General features: G+C 42.6%; 1 protein-coding gene across 1 annotated transcript in view; it reads right to left on the reverse strand.

Moving 5' to 3' along the window:
• The window catches only part of dnah3 (dynein axonemal heavy chain 3), a 97,018-nt gene that overhangs the window by 55,070 nt on the left and 24,466 nt on the right, over positions 1-17,482 (reverse strand). The window contains 12 exon segments of the mRNA XM_036562124.1: positions 660-752; positions 2,700-2,901; positions 3,487-3,623; positions 4,545-4,724; positions 5,260-5,376; positions 7,163-7,277; positions 7,397-7,488; positions 10,266-10,477; positions 11,938-12,082; positions 12,162-12,315; positions 13,076-13,199; positions 15,813-15,997. Coding sequence (XP_036418017.1) covers positions 660-752; positions 2,700-2,901; positions 3,487-3,623; positions 4,545-4,724; positions 5,260-5,376; positions 7,163-7,277; positions 7,397-7,488; positions 10,266-10,477; positions 11,938-12,082; positions 12,162-12,315; positions 13,076-13,199; positions 15,813-15,997 — 1,756 coding nt within the window.

Genomic DNA, 17,482 nt, shown 5'->3' on the forward strand with positions numbered 1-17,482 from the left:
AAACTCAGTGGTAAACAGGCCCCCGTCCCAACTTTTTTGGAATGCATTGCTGGCATCAAATTCAAAATGGGCAAATATTTAAAAAAAAGAAACAATAAAATTTTTCAGTTTCAACATTTGATTTGTTGTCTTTGTACTATTTTCGATGAAATATAGGGTTTAAATGATTCGCACATCATCGAATTTGTTTTTATTTACATTTTACCTGGCGTCCCAACTTCTTTGGAAATGGGGTTGTAATATCAAAAGTAAAATATCATATCAAAGGAAAAACTAAAATACAGGTAAAATGTAGGATATGAGACCTTTAATGATGACAAAAGTGAACACTACGCATACAACAATAGCAATGTTGTGAGGATCTCTAGCGAAATTATTATGAAAGTGTTGAAATTTGATAATCCACAGCTTCATTTTCAGTTTATTAAATTAGTGAAAGTAGTGAAGCCCTAATTTAGGGCAGTACGTTTGGGTTGATGTTTCTAACCATTTTCTAATGTGTTTGTGACGCATTACAGGGTTCAGTCATATTTAGGCTGATGTTTGTGGATATTTGATGAAATCTCTTTGTCTTTTATTCTAGTTTTTATTTCTCTCAGACTGTTTAGTTTTCTCTCCAGAATGAACTGTGATGTGTGTGAAGTGGGGGATGTGTGTACCTGAGGGTACTGCTCTACTCCCTGCCGGATCACATCCCTCACACTGCTTAGCATCATGTTCTCCACCTGCAGAAGCCATTTCTCCACCATGCCCTGAACAACACACACACACACACACACACACACACACACAATATATAGCAGCATATAATGTATTCTACATTATATTAGCTGGATAAATGATGTCTGTAAGTGATATATACATTATATCAACAAAAGTACTGGGACACCTACACATCACACCTACAGGAGCTTTAATGACGTCCCATTCTAAACCCATAGGCATTGATATGGAGTTGGTCCCCCTTTGCAGCTCTAACAGCTTCCACTCTTCTGGGAAGCTTCTACAAGATTTTGGAGAGTGTTTGTGGGAACTGCTGCTCAGAAGAGCATCTGTGAGGTCAAACCCTGATGTTGGGCGAGAGGGTCTGGCTCACAATCTCTGTTCTAGTTCATCACAAAGGTGTGTGATGGGGTTGAGGTCAGGGCTCTGTGAGGGTCAGTCAAGTTCTTCCACACCAAACTCACCCAGCCAGGCCTTTATGGAGCTGCTTTGGTCACTGGGGCTCAGTCATGCTGGAACAGGAAAGGTTCTTCCCCAATCTGTTCCCACAAAGTTGGAAGTGTATAATTGTCCAGAATGTCTTGGTGCTGAAGCATTAAGATTCCCCTTCACTGGAACTAAGGGTTCTAGACCAACCCCTGAAAAACAGCCCCATATCATCATCCCTCCTCCACCAAACTCTACAGCTGGCACAGTGCAGTCAGGCAGGTAACGTTCTCCTGGCATTCGCCAAACCCAGACTCGTCCATCAGACTGACAGACAGAGAAGTGTGAATCGTCACTCCACAGAATGCATTTCCACTGTTCCAGAGTCCAGTGGCGGCATGCTTTACAACAACCCCCCCCTCCCCAGCGTTTGGCATTGTGCAGTCTGATCTTAAACTTGTATGCAGCTGCTCAGCCATGGAAACCCATTTTGTGAAGCTCCTGACATGCAGTACTTGTGCTGATGTTGCTTCCAGAGGCAGTTTGGAACTCTTTAGTAATTCAACTGAGGACAGACACTGTGCGCTTCAGCACTTGGCAGCTCCACTCTGTGAGTTGCGTGGTCTACCACTTCATGGCTGAGCTGCTGTTGCTCCTAGATGCTTCCATTTCACAATAATAGCACTTACAGTTGTCAGGGGCAGATCTAGCAGGGCAGAAATTTCACAGACTGACTTGTGGCAGAGGCGGCATCCTATGACAGTGCCATGTTTAAGGTCACTGAGCTCTTCAGTACAACCCTCTACTGCCAGTGTTTGTCAACTGAGAATACAAGACCATGTATTTACTTTTATCCTCCTGTTAGCAATGAGTGTGGTTGAAACACCTGAACTCAGTAATTAGGAGGGGTGTCCCAATACTTTTGTCTATATAGTGTATTATACATTGTATACTCTATTATATCTGTAGTGGTCAGTGTGCTGTGTGCCTTGGCCTTAGCTGGGTAGATGATGTCTGTAAGTACTATATTATATATCATATATTATGATATATTACAGTGGCGCAGTGGGTAGCGCTGTCGCCTCACAGCAAGAATGGCCTGGGTTTGATTCCCGGCCGGGTGACCAGGGTCATTTCTGTGTGGAGTTTGCCTGTTCTCCCCGTGTCTGCGTGGGTTTCCTCCGGGTACTCCGGTTTCCTCCCACAGTCCAAAAACATGCAGTCAGGCTGACTGGACATGCTGAATTGCCCCTAGGTGTGAGTGTGTGAATGTATGTGTATGTCTGTCTGCCCTGCGATGGACTGGCGACCTGTCCAGGGTGTATCCTGACTTCTGCCCAATGACAGCTGGGATAGGCTCCAGCACCCCACCGCGACCCAGAAGGATAAGCGGTTTAGATGATGTATGTATGTATGTATATTATATATTATATCTGTAGTGGTCAGTGTGCTGTGTGCCTTGGCCTTAGCTGGGTAGATGATGTCTGTAAGTACTATATTATATATTATATATTATATATTATATCTGTAGTGGTCAGTGTGCTGCGTGCCTTGGCCTTAGCTGGGTAGATGATGTCAGTGAATGGTACGTTCTCTTTCTCTGAGCTGATCATGCCCGTAATCTCCAGCTCTGGGGTGAACTCTAGCTTAGCGATGCCCTCAAAGCACTTCTTTAGATGGGGCTGCACACGCAGGGGGTCCTTTGTCTCTGACAGGATCTCCAGGAGCTCATCATTAGACAGGAAGAAAAACCTACACACAGACAGACAGAGAGACAGTTAACAGAGGCTTATCACAGCAATTAAACAAGCTTTTAATGTTAACTGCTCAAATGGTAGCATGTACCAAGAAATATCTAGATCTTAGGTTTCACTTTGTGTCTACACCACTGATTTACAGACACATGCTTGTCTGCAGAATCTGCTCAAACATTTATTTATTCATTTTATTTGATTTAACTCACAAAAATGAACAACTATCCAGTTAAAATGTTAGTCCAGTTAGTGCATTTAGTTACAGACTTAACCCACAGCTGATAGTGCTAAACAGTGAACTAAAGGAGGTCTCATTTTGCATTATAACTGTTTTTCCTCAGTATATAAACATCAGCAATGTAGGCTCATAAAGCTGCAATGCTCAGTGGAAATAATCATAGGAGAAACATTTAAAATGCAGCATTAAAACACAGTGTAGGATGTTAAAGATGAAATCAGTTGACGATTAAAAGCTTTTTGCCCACCAGATCAGGACGAGGCTACAATGTTCTAATCAAATATAATGTGTTATATAATGTGTATGTCTCCTGTGGAAGCTCACGGGTCAGTCTAATCGTGTTACCTGGGGAAGTAGAGTCTCTTTTTCTCCAGGTAGGTGTTGAGTCCACGCTGAATGTCCTCCAGGTAGATGTTTGACTCCTGCAGGCGGGACAGCATGTTGGGCTGCCCGGTGGCCACCAGCACACGTGTGTCCTTCAACTAACATAAACACACATATAGAAATATCAGACACATATCGCTGCTGTCAGACCAAACCTTGTATCTCCATTTTAGTCATTTTTAAAAGGAAAAGGTTCTTATTAAAGATGTAAAAGGTTCTTATTAAAGATGGTTCTCCAAGGGGTCTTTAGTAAAGACAATGAACCATGAACACTCAAAGATGCATTTGGATGCATTCTTGAGATTGATGGAGAATGTGTTGTACATGGTTCTATATAGAACCTTTTTGAAAATGGTACTATATAAACTAAAAAGGGTTCTGTTGTTGTTTCAAGCTACATTGTAACTATAGGAGAGCCATTTTTGGTACTATATAGAACCATATACAACTCATTTGCCACCAATCTGAAGAACCATTTCGCCGTGCAAAGAACCATTAAAGCGTTGGCTGGATATTTTTGGTTGGTGGACTATTCTCAGTCCAGCAGTGACAGTGAGGTGTTTAAAAGCTCCAGCAGCACTGCTGTGTCTGATCCACTCAGACCAGCGCAACACACACTAACAAAGTATCAGAGAAACAGATGGACTACAGTCTGTAACTGTAGAACTACAAAGTGCACCTATATAGTAAGTGGAGCTGATAAAATGGACAATGAGCGTAGAAACAAGGAGGCGGTCATAATGTTATGCCTGATCGGTGTGTATTGTGGAAAGACGAGTCTGCAGACAGATGTGATGAACGGGTTGAACTAAAGCTGCATCAGCGTTTAAAACTGAACATTCACAGTGTGACAGGATTCAGACATTCACAGCCGCACTGAATAACAAAACGATGCAGCCTTTGACCGCATCTCAGTGATACTGATAATGATGATGATTGACATTTTGGACATTTGGACATTAACTGTACACTAAAACACACACACACACACACACACACACACACACACACACACACACCGCTTCAGCGATGATGTCCTTCCAGTAGCTGTCCACGATGCCAAACTTGCGACCCTCCTCAGGCATCTGGGCAATGATGTCATCAGAGCTGAAGATGGGCTCCAGGTAGAGCCAGGTGGACTGACACTTCAGCATCGCGTCCAGGATGTCCTGCATCAGCAACAACTTCTCCTCCCATAGCTGCAGAGAGAGAGAGAGAGAGAGAGAGAGAGAGAGAGAGAGAGAGAGAGAGCTAATATTTGTCATGGTTCTATGTATCACCAGAAGGGTTCTTCTACTGTTACAAAGTCAGTCTTGCGACAATAAAAAAACCCTTTCAAAAGGTTCTATATAGAACCATCTACAGCACATTCTCCATCAATCTGAAGAAGAACTATTTAATACTGCAAAGAACCCTTTAATCATGCAAACAGTTCATGGTTCCATATAGAACCTTTTTTTTTTTACTAAAGTACCCATGAAGACCCACCATTTAAGTGTGGACTGTAGATATTGTACCACATACTTACCCAGTTAATATCTAGAACCTGTTGGGAGTTTCAGTGCAATTGAGCTAGACTGTTGGAACTAGTTGGACCCACCATGTTACCCAAAATAATGATCTGGTTCCGGGTTTGTACCCCACACTAGCATGGTTAATACGTGAAGTTGATGCCACAGGCATGAGGTAAGCCAGTCTCCTTTAGTGGGTTTGTTTACAGTGTGAGTGTGTTACCTTGCATTCTGTCTCGATGGGCTTTATGAACGGAGATCCCCTCATCGTCTGGGTCTTAATGACGTGATCGTCCAACAACACCTGGATATCGTCCACTGCCGAGACAACGCTGGTCCCCTGTACACACAAACACGCAAACCCAGAATGACTCAGAAAAATGACTCAGACTAAATGAGGAAATGACCCACACTGTAAAATCTCATATCACCACTGTGATTTCAATCATTTTCACATCATTGCACAACTATTAGCATATCGTTTAGAGCGTTTAGTCACTCGGTTCATTCACTGGAGGGGACATGCACCACTGCATTGTGATTAATGTGATTGTACTTATATTTTATGGCTGTTTTAGTATATTTTATTATATATCTTTACTCCTTCTATTTATGCATCTCTGTAATAGTGCTTGGTAATACTTTTGCTCTTGTTGTGCTCTTTACTGAACTTCATGCTGCTGTAATGGATGACAGGGATTAATCCCTCTGGGATTAATAAGGTGATCCACCCATCCATCCATCCATCCATCCATCTATCTATTACACAAAATCTCACCATGCCAGATTTACAGTCCCATAATATACTACAAAGGGTGAGGGAGAAGTCAGGTACGTGTTACCACAGCTCTGTGTGTTCTACAATTGTTCTGTATTGTGTGTGATTCTGTATCCTACGCTACATGTCTAAAAGTATCCAGACACCCCTACAGTTAAATAATTAAGTCCATTAGAGAAAACAGTCCAAACATTATGGGAAACAAGTGGGTCACGATGGATGTGCATTATTCTTTGTTCTTCAACAAAATCAGAGCTAATGGAACCGTCCTGCATGGCAAGCACAGCCGTGCACGCACTAAATTCACTGATCAAGTTTTAGGTGAACAACAGTGGACGTGACCGCTGTACAAACTACTCAAGTTTGTCACGTATTGTTTCCGGCAAAGCACCAATGATCATCACGTCCAACTGAATGTGGGTAAGACCTGATGGATTACATCCAGACACAGAACAAATACTTGCTTCCAATGGAACAATGGAAGCCTACAGATGTTGAATACCATTTGGGATGAGTCGGAGTGATGGAGCTCCACTGAACACATCTGGGATTAACTGAATGAATGACGCTCTACTGAACACCTTTAGAATTAGTTTGAGTGATTAAGCTGTATTTAACACTGTTGGGATGGGCTGGAGTGATGGAGCTCCACTGAACACTTTCAGGATGAATTGGAGTAATGAAATCTCTGAGATGTGTTGGATCGTCAGAGCTCCACTGAACACCTCTGGGATGAGTTAGACTGATGGAGCTCCACTGAACACCTTCGGGATGAGTTTGACTGATGTAGCTCCACTGAACACCTTTGGAGTGTGTTTGATTGTTGGAGCTCCACTGAACACCTTTTGGATGGATTTGATTGATGGAGCGCCACTGAACACTTTTGGGATGAGTTTGATTGATGGACCTCCTTTGAACACCCTCAGGATGAGCTGGAGCAAAAGAGCTCCACTGAACACCTTTGGAGTGTGTTTGATTGATAGAGCTTCATTGAACACCTTTGGGACCAGTTTAATTATCGGAGCTCCACTGAACATCTTTGGAGTGTGTTTGATTGATGGAGCTTCATTGAGCATCTTTGGAGTGTGTTTGATTGATGGAGCTCCACTGAACACCTTTGGGACCAGTTTAATTATCGGAGCTCCACTGAACACCTTTGGGATGGATCTGACTGATGGAGCTCCGTAAGCAGACATTTTTGGGATGTGCTGAAGTGATGAAGGCCCACTGAACACCTATGGAATGAGCTGGAGTGGAATTCCACTGAACACTTAAACTCAGCAATTATTCCCCTGATTTTGGAAGAAATCTCTGGGTATATAAGTATATTTGTGTATATGTGTGTTACCGTGTCTCTGTACTGTGCGAACACAAAGCGAAGGTCGGCCCATTCATTCTTCATCTTCTCCAGTGCTTTCTCCAGTGAATATTCCTTACTGGCAGATGCTCCAATCTCCTCCAACCTGCAGACAGAGAGAGAGAGAGAGAGAGAGAGATAGAGATGGTCAGAGATTCAGTTGTAAATCTAAACCCGTACACCAACCAAATACAATATCTTTCATCATTCTGTAACTCTTCTTACTTGTCTGTGAATTTGGACAGTCCGAGCTCCACCATGTTGAGGAGCGAAGTGTCTGCGTCTGGCTTCACATCAAATCCCACGATGGCGCTGATCTAAAAACAACCATCAATAATTCAACACACACCGTCCTATTTCACTACACTCCACTACATACTACATTTCAGTCCAACACGGCTGCCATCCAGCAAACTGAGCCAAAGCGGCTGTGATCCATCCAATTAGCACTGCGTTCAGAGCCAGCATGGCCATCAACAGTCCACACCGCCATGAAGTTAACACTACAAATATTATTAAGTATCGCACTTCACAGCTCTGCGAGAGATTTACTGCAATAAACACTGCCATTTTTGGTCAACTGTTCTTTTATTGATCACTTTAACGTGTGAGGTTCTAACGCTGGCTTTACACGATGAAACTTTCATGCAACTTCAGCTGCTTGAAACCTACATGAAATTAAACGGCACTTGAGTTGCTTAATGTAAAGCATCCTGCAGCTGCAACAGTTGCAACTGCCTTAATTCTGTGAATTCTGTGAAAAATGGCAATGGCGCATCACAAGATCATGTCAAACGAATTTCAAAGCATTGATTTCACCAGATCTATGCAGAAGAAAATGAAACAGAAGATGGTTCACTGGGCGACTGAAAAGGACTCACTCAAGGTTTCCCAAACCAGAACAACGGACATGATTTTCATGTACGTTTCTGAAACCAGCTGCTTTAACTAGCCAGCTAACTCTAACAGTTGTTTAATGCTTGTGCCAGCATTTATTCTGCTTTAGGCTGCTTTACAGTCCATAAGCCGGTTTTCCAGTGCATGGTACGGCTCAACTCGACTCGATTCGCTTTTGGTACCAGCTACTTTGTTTTCCACTGCAGATACAGAGCCCCTCAATGTAGCTGGTCGGCATAGCGACATCGCATGAAACTGCCAAGACGTGGAGACAAACTTTTGTTCAGAAGAGGCTGATGGCAGCGAGACAAAAGACTGCTGACCAAAACAGGACATACCGCATCAGACAACGAGACGATTCTGGTTGCACAAAAAGTCGCACTGGAACACTTTTACGTCACCTTTTTATATCAACTCAGCTCGCTTGGAACCTGGGTGGTCCCAAAAACAGTACCCGGTAACACAGTAGTGGAAAACCAAAAAAAAGCAAGTTGAGCCGAGCCGAGTCGGTACCATGCAGTGGAAAAGCAGCTATAGATGCATCTCTTCTCTCATATTGCACCAAATTGAATACAGAGCTGAAATTCAATTGAGATCCAAAGGAAGAACATTTCTCAGAAGAGGAGAGAGAGACACGGTTGTGATGAACACAGTCTGTGAGGCACCATCAGGTTATAACCTTCACCTTCATTAAGAGCCCTCATGTCTCTGTTACCTTTCTGGTTTCTCCCTCTTGGTTAGGCTGTAACAACCAGACCTGCTGGAGTCTCTGCTGCTCTGTTACACTGTGATCTGTGATCAGTCACTCTGTACTGAACTGACTCTCTGTGTGTTTCCTTTCTTTGCCGAGTTAAACAGCTGCCCATCCTGTGTGTCTGATGCTGCTGCCTCTTCTGTCTTGATCGGGTGCCACTGCTCGCCAGCCTTCTGGACTGGCTTGACCACCATTGAGCTTCATGCTGTACAACGCTGTGCAAACCTCACCCTCATGAACTGACCCTCCTGATGATGCTGCATAAACTCAGACCATCTAATTAACCATTGCTCCACCTGTTTTTCCCTGTTTTGTATTCTAATATTTTATTCTAACGCTGTTTGCTATCTGGTGTCCACCAGAGGAGGATGGGTTCCCCTTCTGAGTCTTGGTTCCTCTCAAGGTTTCTTCCTCTTAGGGATTTTTTCCTTGCCACTGTCGCCACTGGCGACGCTCATGGGGGCTCAGACCCAGATGTCTGTAAAGCTGCTTTGTGACAGCACCTGTTGTAAAAAGCGCTTTATAAATAACCTTTGACTTGACTTTGACCTTAACGGCTACTTAAAGATTAATTTTCAAAGGCCCAAAACACAATAGATAAAAAAATCTCTGAAAAATATTTAATTAAGAGCACATAAAAACATAGAAATAAGGGCAATGATGGCTGGAAAAAGACATACAATGACGATAAGCATGCTGCAAATATGTAAATTACACCTTGTGGGTGTCTTTATAGCGAGAACGATATGGTGTATAATTAGTGGAGAATCTAATGTGTTGCGTGTAACTTGCAGGCAACTCACAACATACATGCAAGTTGCAGCATGTAAAGCCAGCCTTACACATTTGCCTGCTGAAATACAGCAAAAAGAGAGAAAGAAATTGGGGGAGATGGAGGAGGGAAAGTTCTAACTGTAATAACAATGAAGAGTGATGCCGCTGGACTGTATCTAACTACAACTGCTGGATTTGGATCTTAATTTGCCATTGAATAAATGATTTTCTTGAGTGCCTGATGTGCTGCTTGACCATTGCAGGAGAGAAGGAGACTTTAACTACTGTTTCTAGTTATTAAAATGAATTGTAGACTATAACATGCTGACACTTTGTTGTAGGTCAGTGGTCTCCAAACCTGACCCTGGAGATCTACTGTCCTGCAGTGTTTCACACCACAATCTGCCACACCTGCTCTAGCTAATGAACCTTTTCAGATGTTCCTGATTGGCTGGATCAGATGCAATAGTGATAGGTAAGGGGAGGGGCAGCATGTTAGATGCAGGTTGGAACTAAACGCTGCAGGGCGGCGGTTCTCCAGGACCAGGGTTGGAGACCGCTGTTCTGGGTCTATTTAATGGTAGAGAAAATGGAAACAGCATAACCCTTTCAGTTAAAGTGTTCATCTTAAACATACAGTGAGAAAGAAAAACCAGAGAAAGAGAGGACCTTCTCCCAGTGGCGCTGTTTGATGCCGGGGTTGCAGATGGTGGTCAGTATGGGCAGGTGCTGTTTGAATTTGTCGATTTTAACGCAGAAGCTGTCTGCTATGCGCCGCGGCCCGGCCAGCTCAGAGAAAGTCTTGGTCAGTTTGTACATGGTGCGCCACATATTCCCCAATTCATCAGAAATCTTCACTGCATCCAGCTGGACAAAGGGTCCTAGACAAAAACACACACACACACACTAACATGTACAGTGTATTTCTGTGTGAGCTAACTGACTACTTCAGCATTTGAGAACTAATATCATATTATACATATATATATACAAACATAACTGATTATTGTGCAAAAGCTGTCAAAAATAATCAACAGTATTGCCAACTGATCTATACTACTACAACTAACTCCCTAACTAGCTCCTTAACGTCAGGTAGCGGAGGCGACCAACTGTGTACTAAATACAACTATATTTAAGTTTAGGAACAGTACCTTTATGTTTTTAGTATGCATTCTCACTCATAGAGACTTAAAATGGTTAGTATTTGTTAGTATTTGTTTGTAAATGTTAGTATTTGTGTCTGAACTGTAAAAAACGCTGGTCTTCTGTGTGCTCGGCAACATTAAAGACTTCAAATCAGTGACAAATGGAAACTATCTATGAGTCAAGACTAATTATTTTAGTTTTGTAAAATAATGTTGTCGGTAGGGGGTCATTAATACGGCCACTGCCCAGAAAAAATCACGTGAGGTAAACAGTTGAGTTCCTCAGAGCTGCATTAGCAGTAAATGTTTTAACTCTGAACAGTTCCTACTTTGGTGCACTAGGTGGGGCTGTGTGCCTTTTACTCCCTAGACGGCGAGAGGGAAGAAGTCTAGCCGTTCACTCACAGCACCACATGCCAGCTGAACAGTTAGCAGAGTTGAGCAGTCTTGGTTATTTTCATTTTTATTTTCAGATTCTTAGACATATACAAATGTTATGACCGATACTTTCATATAGACTCTAAAGCACTTTACTTGAACCTGACATAACACTGACGTAACCATAAACACGTCACAACAGAAGTCATACACTGTTCCCATGTTCAGTAATGTAACAGTGTCGTGTTTCCATTATCAGTGACTGTCATGACGTGTTGTAATGTTATGATAACTAGAGTGCAGTTAGCAAGATTTCTGTGTGACATCATTTGTAATGGCATCAAACATGGTGGCATCTGTCATGACAAATACAGATATTCAACAGCTGGCTATTTTGGTTTATTACACCAGAATAAATGTTTTGGTTGCATCATGGCTCAAATTGCTATAATTATAAAAATAATAAATATTAATAATATATAACGTGATGTATAATGTATATATGATGTATAATTATAAAACACTATTATTAACAAGGCTTTATTATTATTATCATTATCATTATTATTATCATTATTATTATTATCATTAATAAACAACAATAATAGCATTCACCAACAATCAGTGTCAATAAACTTTGAAATGAAATCATTTGGAACAACATGATAGAATTTTCAGCCATTTTTTTTCCACTGGATCCTTTGCGCAGTTCCCTCCAGTGGGTTAATATTTAGATTTAGGTCAGTGATAACAGCTACAGTAATATCAGTGTGTGTTTCTGGGTCTGTTTCTGGGTCTGTGTTAGGGAGCGTTACCGTTCATCCAGACGTCTGAACTGCTGTGGAAGCTGAGCGCTGTGTTCCAGAGCTGATCATACGGCTGTTTACTCAGCATGAGCGACGGCAGCAGGGGGAACTGACTCTGCTCTCTCTCCAGCAAACTCTCCTCCTTATTAATGTACTGATAACACAAACACACCACCGTTATCAGCTGTCTCAAACACACACACACACACACACTCACACCCACGCACACACACCTCCAGCTCTGTGGCTGCGTCCTCCAGGCAGGCTGAGAGCTCCTTCAGTTTCTCCACGTTGTTCTTCATCTCTTCCATACTCATATTTTCTTTCTTCTTAAACGCCTCCACTTCCTTTCCAACAGCCTGCAGAGTGTTCTCCAGCTTCACAATCCTATCACACACACACACACACACACACACACACACACACACACACACACCTCTTCAACTGAACCCTGAAGGTAGGTGTTTCTAATAAAGTGGCTGATGACAAAGTACAAAGTAGGTGTTTCTAATAAAGTGGCCAGTGAGTAGAGGCACAAGATAGGTGTTTCTAATAAAGTGGTCAGTCAGTGGAAGCACAAGGAAGGTGTTTCCTATAAAGTGGCCAGTTAGTGGAAGCACAAAGTAGGTGTTTCTAATAAAGTGGCCAGTAAGTGAAAGGACAAGTTAGGTGTTTCTCCAGCGTTTACTTGAGCATTAGCTAAAGGGGTTTCTGTCACTAAACCCTCGTCTGTATTAGCCATTTAAACCTGCTGCTTCACCTCTGAACGCCTAAACGATTTCCCTGGTTTGATTAATGTAAACAAGGTACCCAGAATGCATTTTTGTTCTTTAAATTGATCGTCATGTGTACTTCATTAGTCCTTAAACCTGTACTGTGTATCCCTACTTCATATTTTGTAAGGCAGTGTATTTAAGAAGAACGTTTTAAATGTTCTCCACTGTGTGCTTCTAAACTTTCCTCTGAACTACTGAATTTTACGTGCATTTACAGTTACGGGTGCTATCAGGTAGCCTGAAGAGAAAGTCCGATGGATGTAACAATAGCAGCTAATTGAGATATGTGTGTGTGTGTGTGTGTGTGTGTGTGCGTGTGTGTGTGTGTGTGTGCGTGTGTGTGTGCGTGTGTGTGTGTGTTTTCAGAGTACCTCTTGAGCAGTATGTCTTCCGCATGTTCTCTTCGAGTGGTCAGTTTGCCTCTACTGCCCTCACACACAGAAATGATCTGCAGTGGCCAATGGAACACCCTGCTGTTCAGCTTCACATCCTCACCTACACAACACACACGCACACACACACACACACACACACACACACACACACAGACACACGCACAACTGTTTAACCACTTAAAAAAAGTTTTACTCAGTTATTCATCTGAGACTAATTCAGATGGAAGATGTTTCTAATAATGTGGCCAGTGAGTATCTACTATGTATCCACTATGAATTACTCAGTAACTACTATATTATTCAATAAGTGCTATGAATCACTCAGCATCGACAATAACTCAGTTAGTACTATGAATTATTCAGTATGTATATGAAACTAATGTGTAAGTTATGTAATCTGTAGTTATGATACAGAGGAACTGGACCCACATACGGACCCTCGGGCTGTTTTCATGCCTAGTTTGTCCACTCTAAAGCTAGATTTCGTGTGATACTGTATTCTTTCATCCAGTATTTAAAAAGGCAACTAATTCATTCATTTAAGAGTTTTGAATTCCAGTTTGGTTCATTACAGAGCAAATAATGTTGTTTATATTGCAGCTTTGGTTAATAAACAGTATTGGAAAGGTGCTCGTGTGTTTGTAGTACTCTCTACACATGTATGACAGCGGTCACAGGGGACACAGCGGACCGCCGAGACAGAGGAGTAGCATATAAAACACAAGCAAAGACGAGCCATTATCATGTGTATGATGAAGGACTCAGACGTCGAGTCACTCTTTGTACAATTTCAAGTCAGCTGTCAGTGTGTAGTGAAATGTTTCCCAGCTCTGATTGTGGTATCGGCAATTCTCAACCCCAGTTTGCGTTTTTGCTACGCGTAAAAGCACAAACAGGTCCGGTCCAGTGCGTTCAGCCAAAGTCCTTATAGAAACTCAGTTACTTCCATCCATACAAGACCAGACTCCTCTCTCTCTGAATGGAGAGAGACCAAAATTCTCGAAAACTGGTCAAATTACTGTTCAAAAGACTTGAAATCACTGATAAAAGTTGACAAAAACCTCATAATAGTTTGCAGCGTTTAGCCCAGTTTTTGGGTTGTTCTGGCTAGGGCACTTGAGGGGGGCTTTCCCGCTTGGGCCACAGTATCCTTGATGCTTCTTCACTTGAGCCATAACCAGCGAGCTGATTGGCTCTTTTCCTTAAGGGGCTTTTCTCCATAAACAGATGCCATGTTTAGCGTTAGTTATGCTTTCTCCTCCATATTTTAACCAGTGAACGTCTCCTAGTTTATAACGTCTCTGGTTTAGCTTTGTTAGCGTCAGATGGTGACGGGGGAGATCTGGGACTCTGGGGCCGTCTTACAGAAACAAAAACTTTTTAGGACAGTTCAACTTTCAGCCTGCCTTGTGGGCCTGACTGGGCAAGTTAGGGAAGCGGTTGATATTGAACTGTGTCCTCTGTGAGGGTCACACATCCTCCCGTTTCTGACATCCATAACGACTCCATTTCCAACTCTCTGGGCAATCACGTCACCCATGAACTTCCATGTTTCACCAATCAATGCTCCAGTTCATCCAGACACTAACCTATTGCACCTGTGATGTATGTGATATCAGAGAACTTGCAGAGAGAAGAATTACTGCTCTGTAATGTCTTCTGGGTTTCTCAAACGCTAGAGGGCGCTCCCGAGCGAGTCTAGAATGAATGGGTTAATATGGAGCATTTGAGTAGGTTTATGAACACAAACATTTTTAATGTAAAAGAATTCATTCATTTCCTGAACAGAGAGCAGCATAAAACATTTTAACACTGCTGTTATATTTTAAGAGCTTTTAAACTCGAGCTATAGATTTACATCATTTAGCAGATAGGAGTTTAAAACGGCTATAGGAGTTTAAAACAGCGCCTCATGTACATCCATGACATCAGTGAGTGTGAACAGCCAATAAGCTGCTCTGCTCGCCAACCAATCAGCACTCAGTAGCAGTAATGCTGACCAATCAGCACTCAGTAGCAGTAATGTTAACCAATCAGCACTCAGGAGCAGTAATGTTAGTGCCTGCTGCCCGAAACCCGTTTGCTGTAGAAAAAGGAAACATACAGGTGAGTTTTCTTTGTTTATTTAGTGAAATCCATCCTTCTACTCTCTAAAATTAAAGGAAAGTTCTGGTTCAGTGATTAGAAACTATTTTAACTTTTTGTTCTTAGCCATTTAGCTCCATTTACTCCCATTCATTGAGGAATCACTGGATGCCCTCTGCTGTTTAGCAGTCCTATTTTTGATATAATGGGGGAAATAGGAAGTGGCCAGGCTCCTCATTAACCAGCTCTGGTCATAAGACTATCTGCAGTGTAATATAAACTTTGCCTTTTCGTCTCCACCCTTTCGGATGTGGTTGCCTGAATGTGTTTTGTATATTTGTCTTTTTCTGTATTTTGGCCTTTTTGGATTTGACCACTGCCTGTTTTTTACTACGAGTATTGTCAAGCCCTTTCTAAGTAAAGCCTCATTGCCTTTCTTCTACCGCGGGCATCTGGCTGGTTCTGTTCCGTTACGGTGAGAAAGAGATGTGTTGGTGCAGCTTTCTCACAACCCACTTGTTTGACCACACTGTGACCCACCAGTGGGTGGTGATCTACAGTTTGAAAACCTCTACCCAAAAACACAATCCCCAACACACACACACACACACACACACACCAGCAGTACCTGACAGGGCGGCATAGTCCAGCAGGAAGCTGAGGCGGTGGGCGGCTTCCTCGACCTCATCGCGGAGTTTGTGCACAGTGACGTCGGTGGTGTGTTTCAGGAACTCACTGAGCTCCACCAGTTCCTCTGTGTTGGCCGGCACACTCGTCACCGTGTCCACAATCTGCTCGTACCGCTGACAGACACTGCACACACATACAGAGAGACACCAGCAGGACATGTTAAAGACCAGCGGCCATATTACAGAAACATCCTATCTTTTTGTCTTAACTTAAGATCTGACAGGTCAAGATAAGATTTATCACAAATTCATATTACAGAAACAAATCCAATCTTTTAGGAATTTTATCCCATCTTACAGCATCTTATCTCGAGTTAAGAAATATTAACTTACTCGATCGAAGTCGACTATCAACTGTCATGTCTGTTACCTAGCAACCGACCATATGCACACAGCTGAAACGTAAACACGCAATCAAAATAATCAAGCTAGTTAGCCAGAAGCTTTGGAAACTTGAAGTTAAGAATATTGTGTCAGCGCCCCCTGCTGTCTATCAGAGCATCGCGCCCCAGTTTCATTCTCCGCTTCCCAAACGCTTTAGCCGAGCACGCTAACGTTGTTCCTCCTAATAAACAGACACACGTTCAGCTCCGTCTCCTCATTATTCACCACCATCACTGTAATATTTCATCATCAACATTAACACACGAAGGTAATCAGAGGGACGGTGGAGATCGAGTCTGCAGCGTCTGAGATCTTTAAAACGCTGTGGTGTGTTAGTGTGTGTTGCGCTGGTCTGAGTGGATCAGACACAGCAGTGCTGCTGGAGTTTTTAAACACCTCAGTGTCACTGCTGGACTTAGAATAGACCACCAACCAAAAATATCCAGCCAACAGTGTCCTGTGGGCAGCATCCTGTGACCACTGATGAAGGACTAGAGGATGACCAACACAAACTGTGCAGCAGCAGATGAGCTATCGTCTCTGACTTTACATCTACAAGGTGGACTGACAAGGTAGGAGTGTCTAATAGAGTGGACAGTGAGTGGACACAGTGTTTAAAAACTCCAGCAGCACTGCTGTGTCTGATCCACTCGTACCAGCGCAACACACACTAACACACCACTGTCAGTGTTACTGCAGTGCTGAGAATGACCCACTACCCAAATAGTACCTGCCCTGTGAGGGTCCATGGGGGTCCTGACCACTGAAGAACAGGGTAAAAGGGGGCTAACAAAGTATCAGAGAAACAGATGGACTACAGTCTGTAACTGTAGAACTACAAAGTGCACCTATATAGTAAGTGGAGCTGATAAAATGGACAATGAGCGTAGAAACAAGGAGGTGGTCAGAATGTTAGCACTGTGAGAACTGCAGATGCAATAAGGCTGTTTTATGCAGTCTGTGTAGCCCAGAAACATCCAGACAAACTCAAATGTTTCGAGTGAGGCTCAATTGATTTCACCCAAAACTGCATTTTGAAATGTGTCACCTTAAAATATTCATAGTGCAAAATACATACAAGTTACATTCAGAGCTTTGCAGCAAGGGGGCAAAATAACAGCCATTACACACATATAGGCTGAACAAGAAAGGCTATCTATGCAGGGATTTGAATCTTAGTCATCAACGTGCAAAGCTGTGGCATTTTCTATTAAACAATTAAACC

Source organism: Colossoma macropomum, unplaced genomic scaffold (assembly GCF_904425465.1).
Source record: "Colossoma macropomum unplaced genomic scaffold, Colossoma_macropomum, whole genome shotgun sequence".
NCBI classification, from domain to species: Eukaryota; Metazoa; Chordata; class Actinopteri; order Characiformes; family Serrasalmidae; genus Colossoma; species Colossoma macropomum.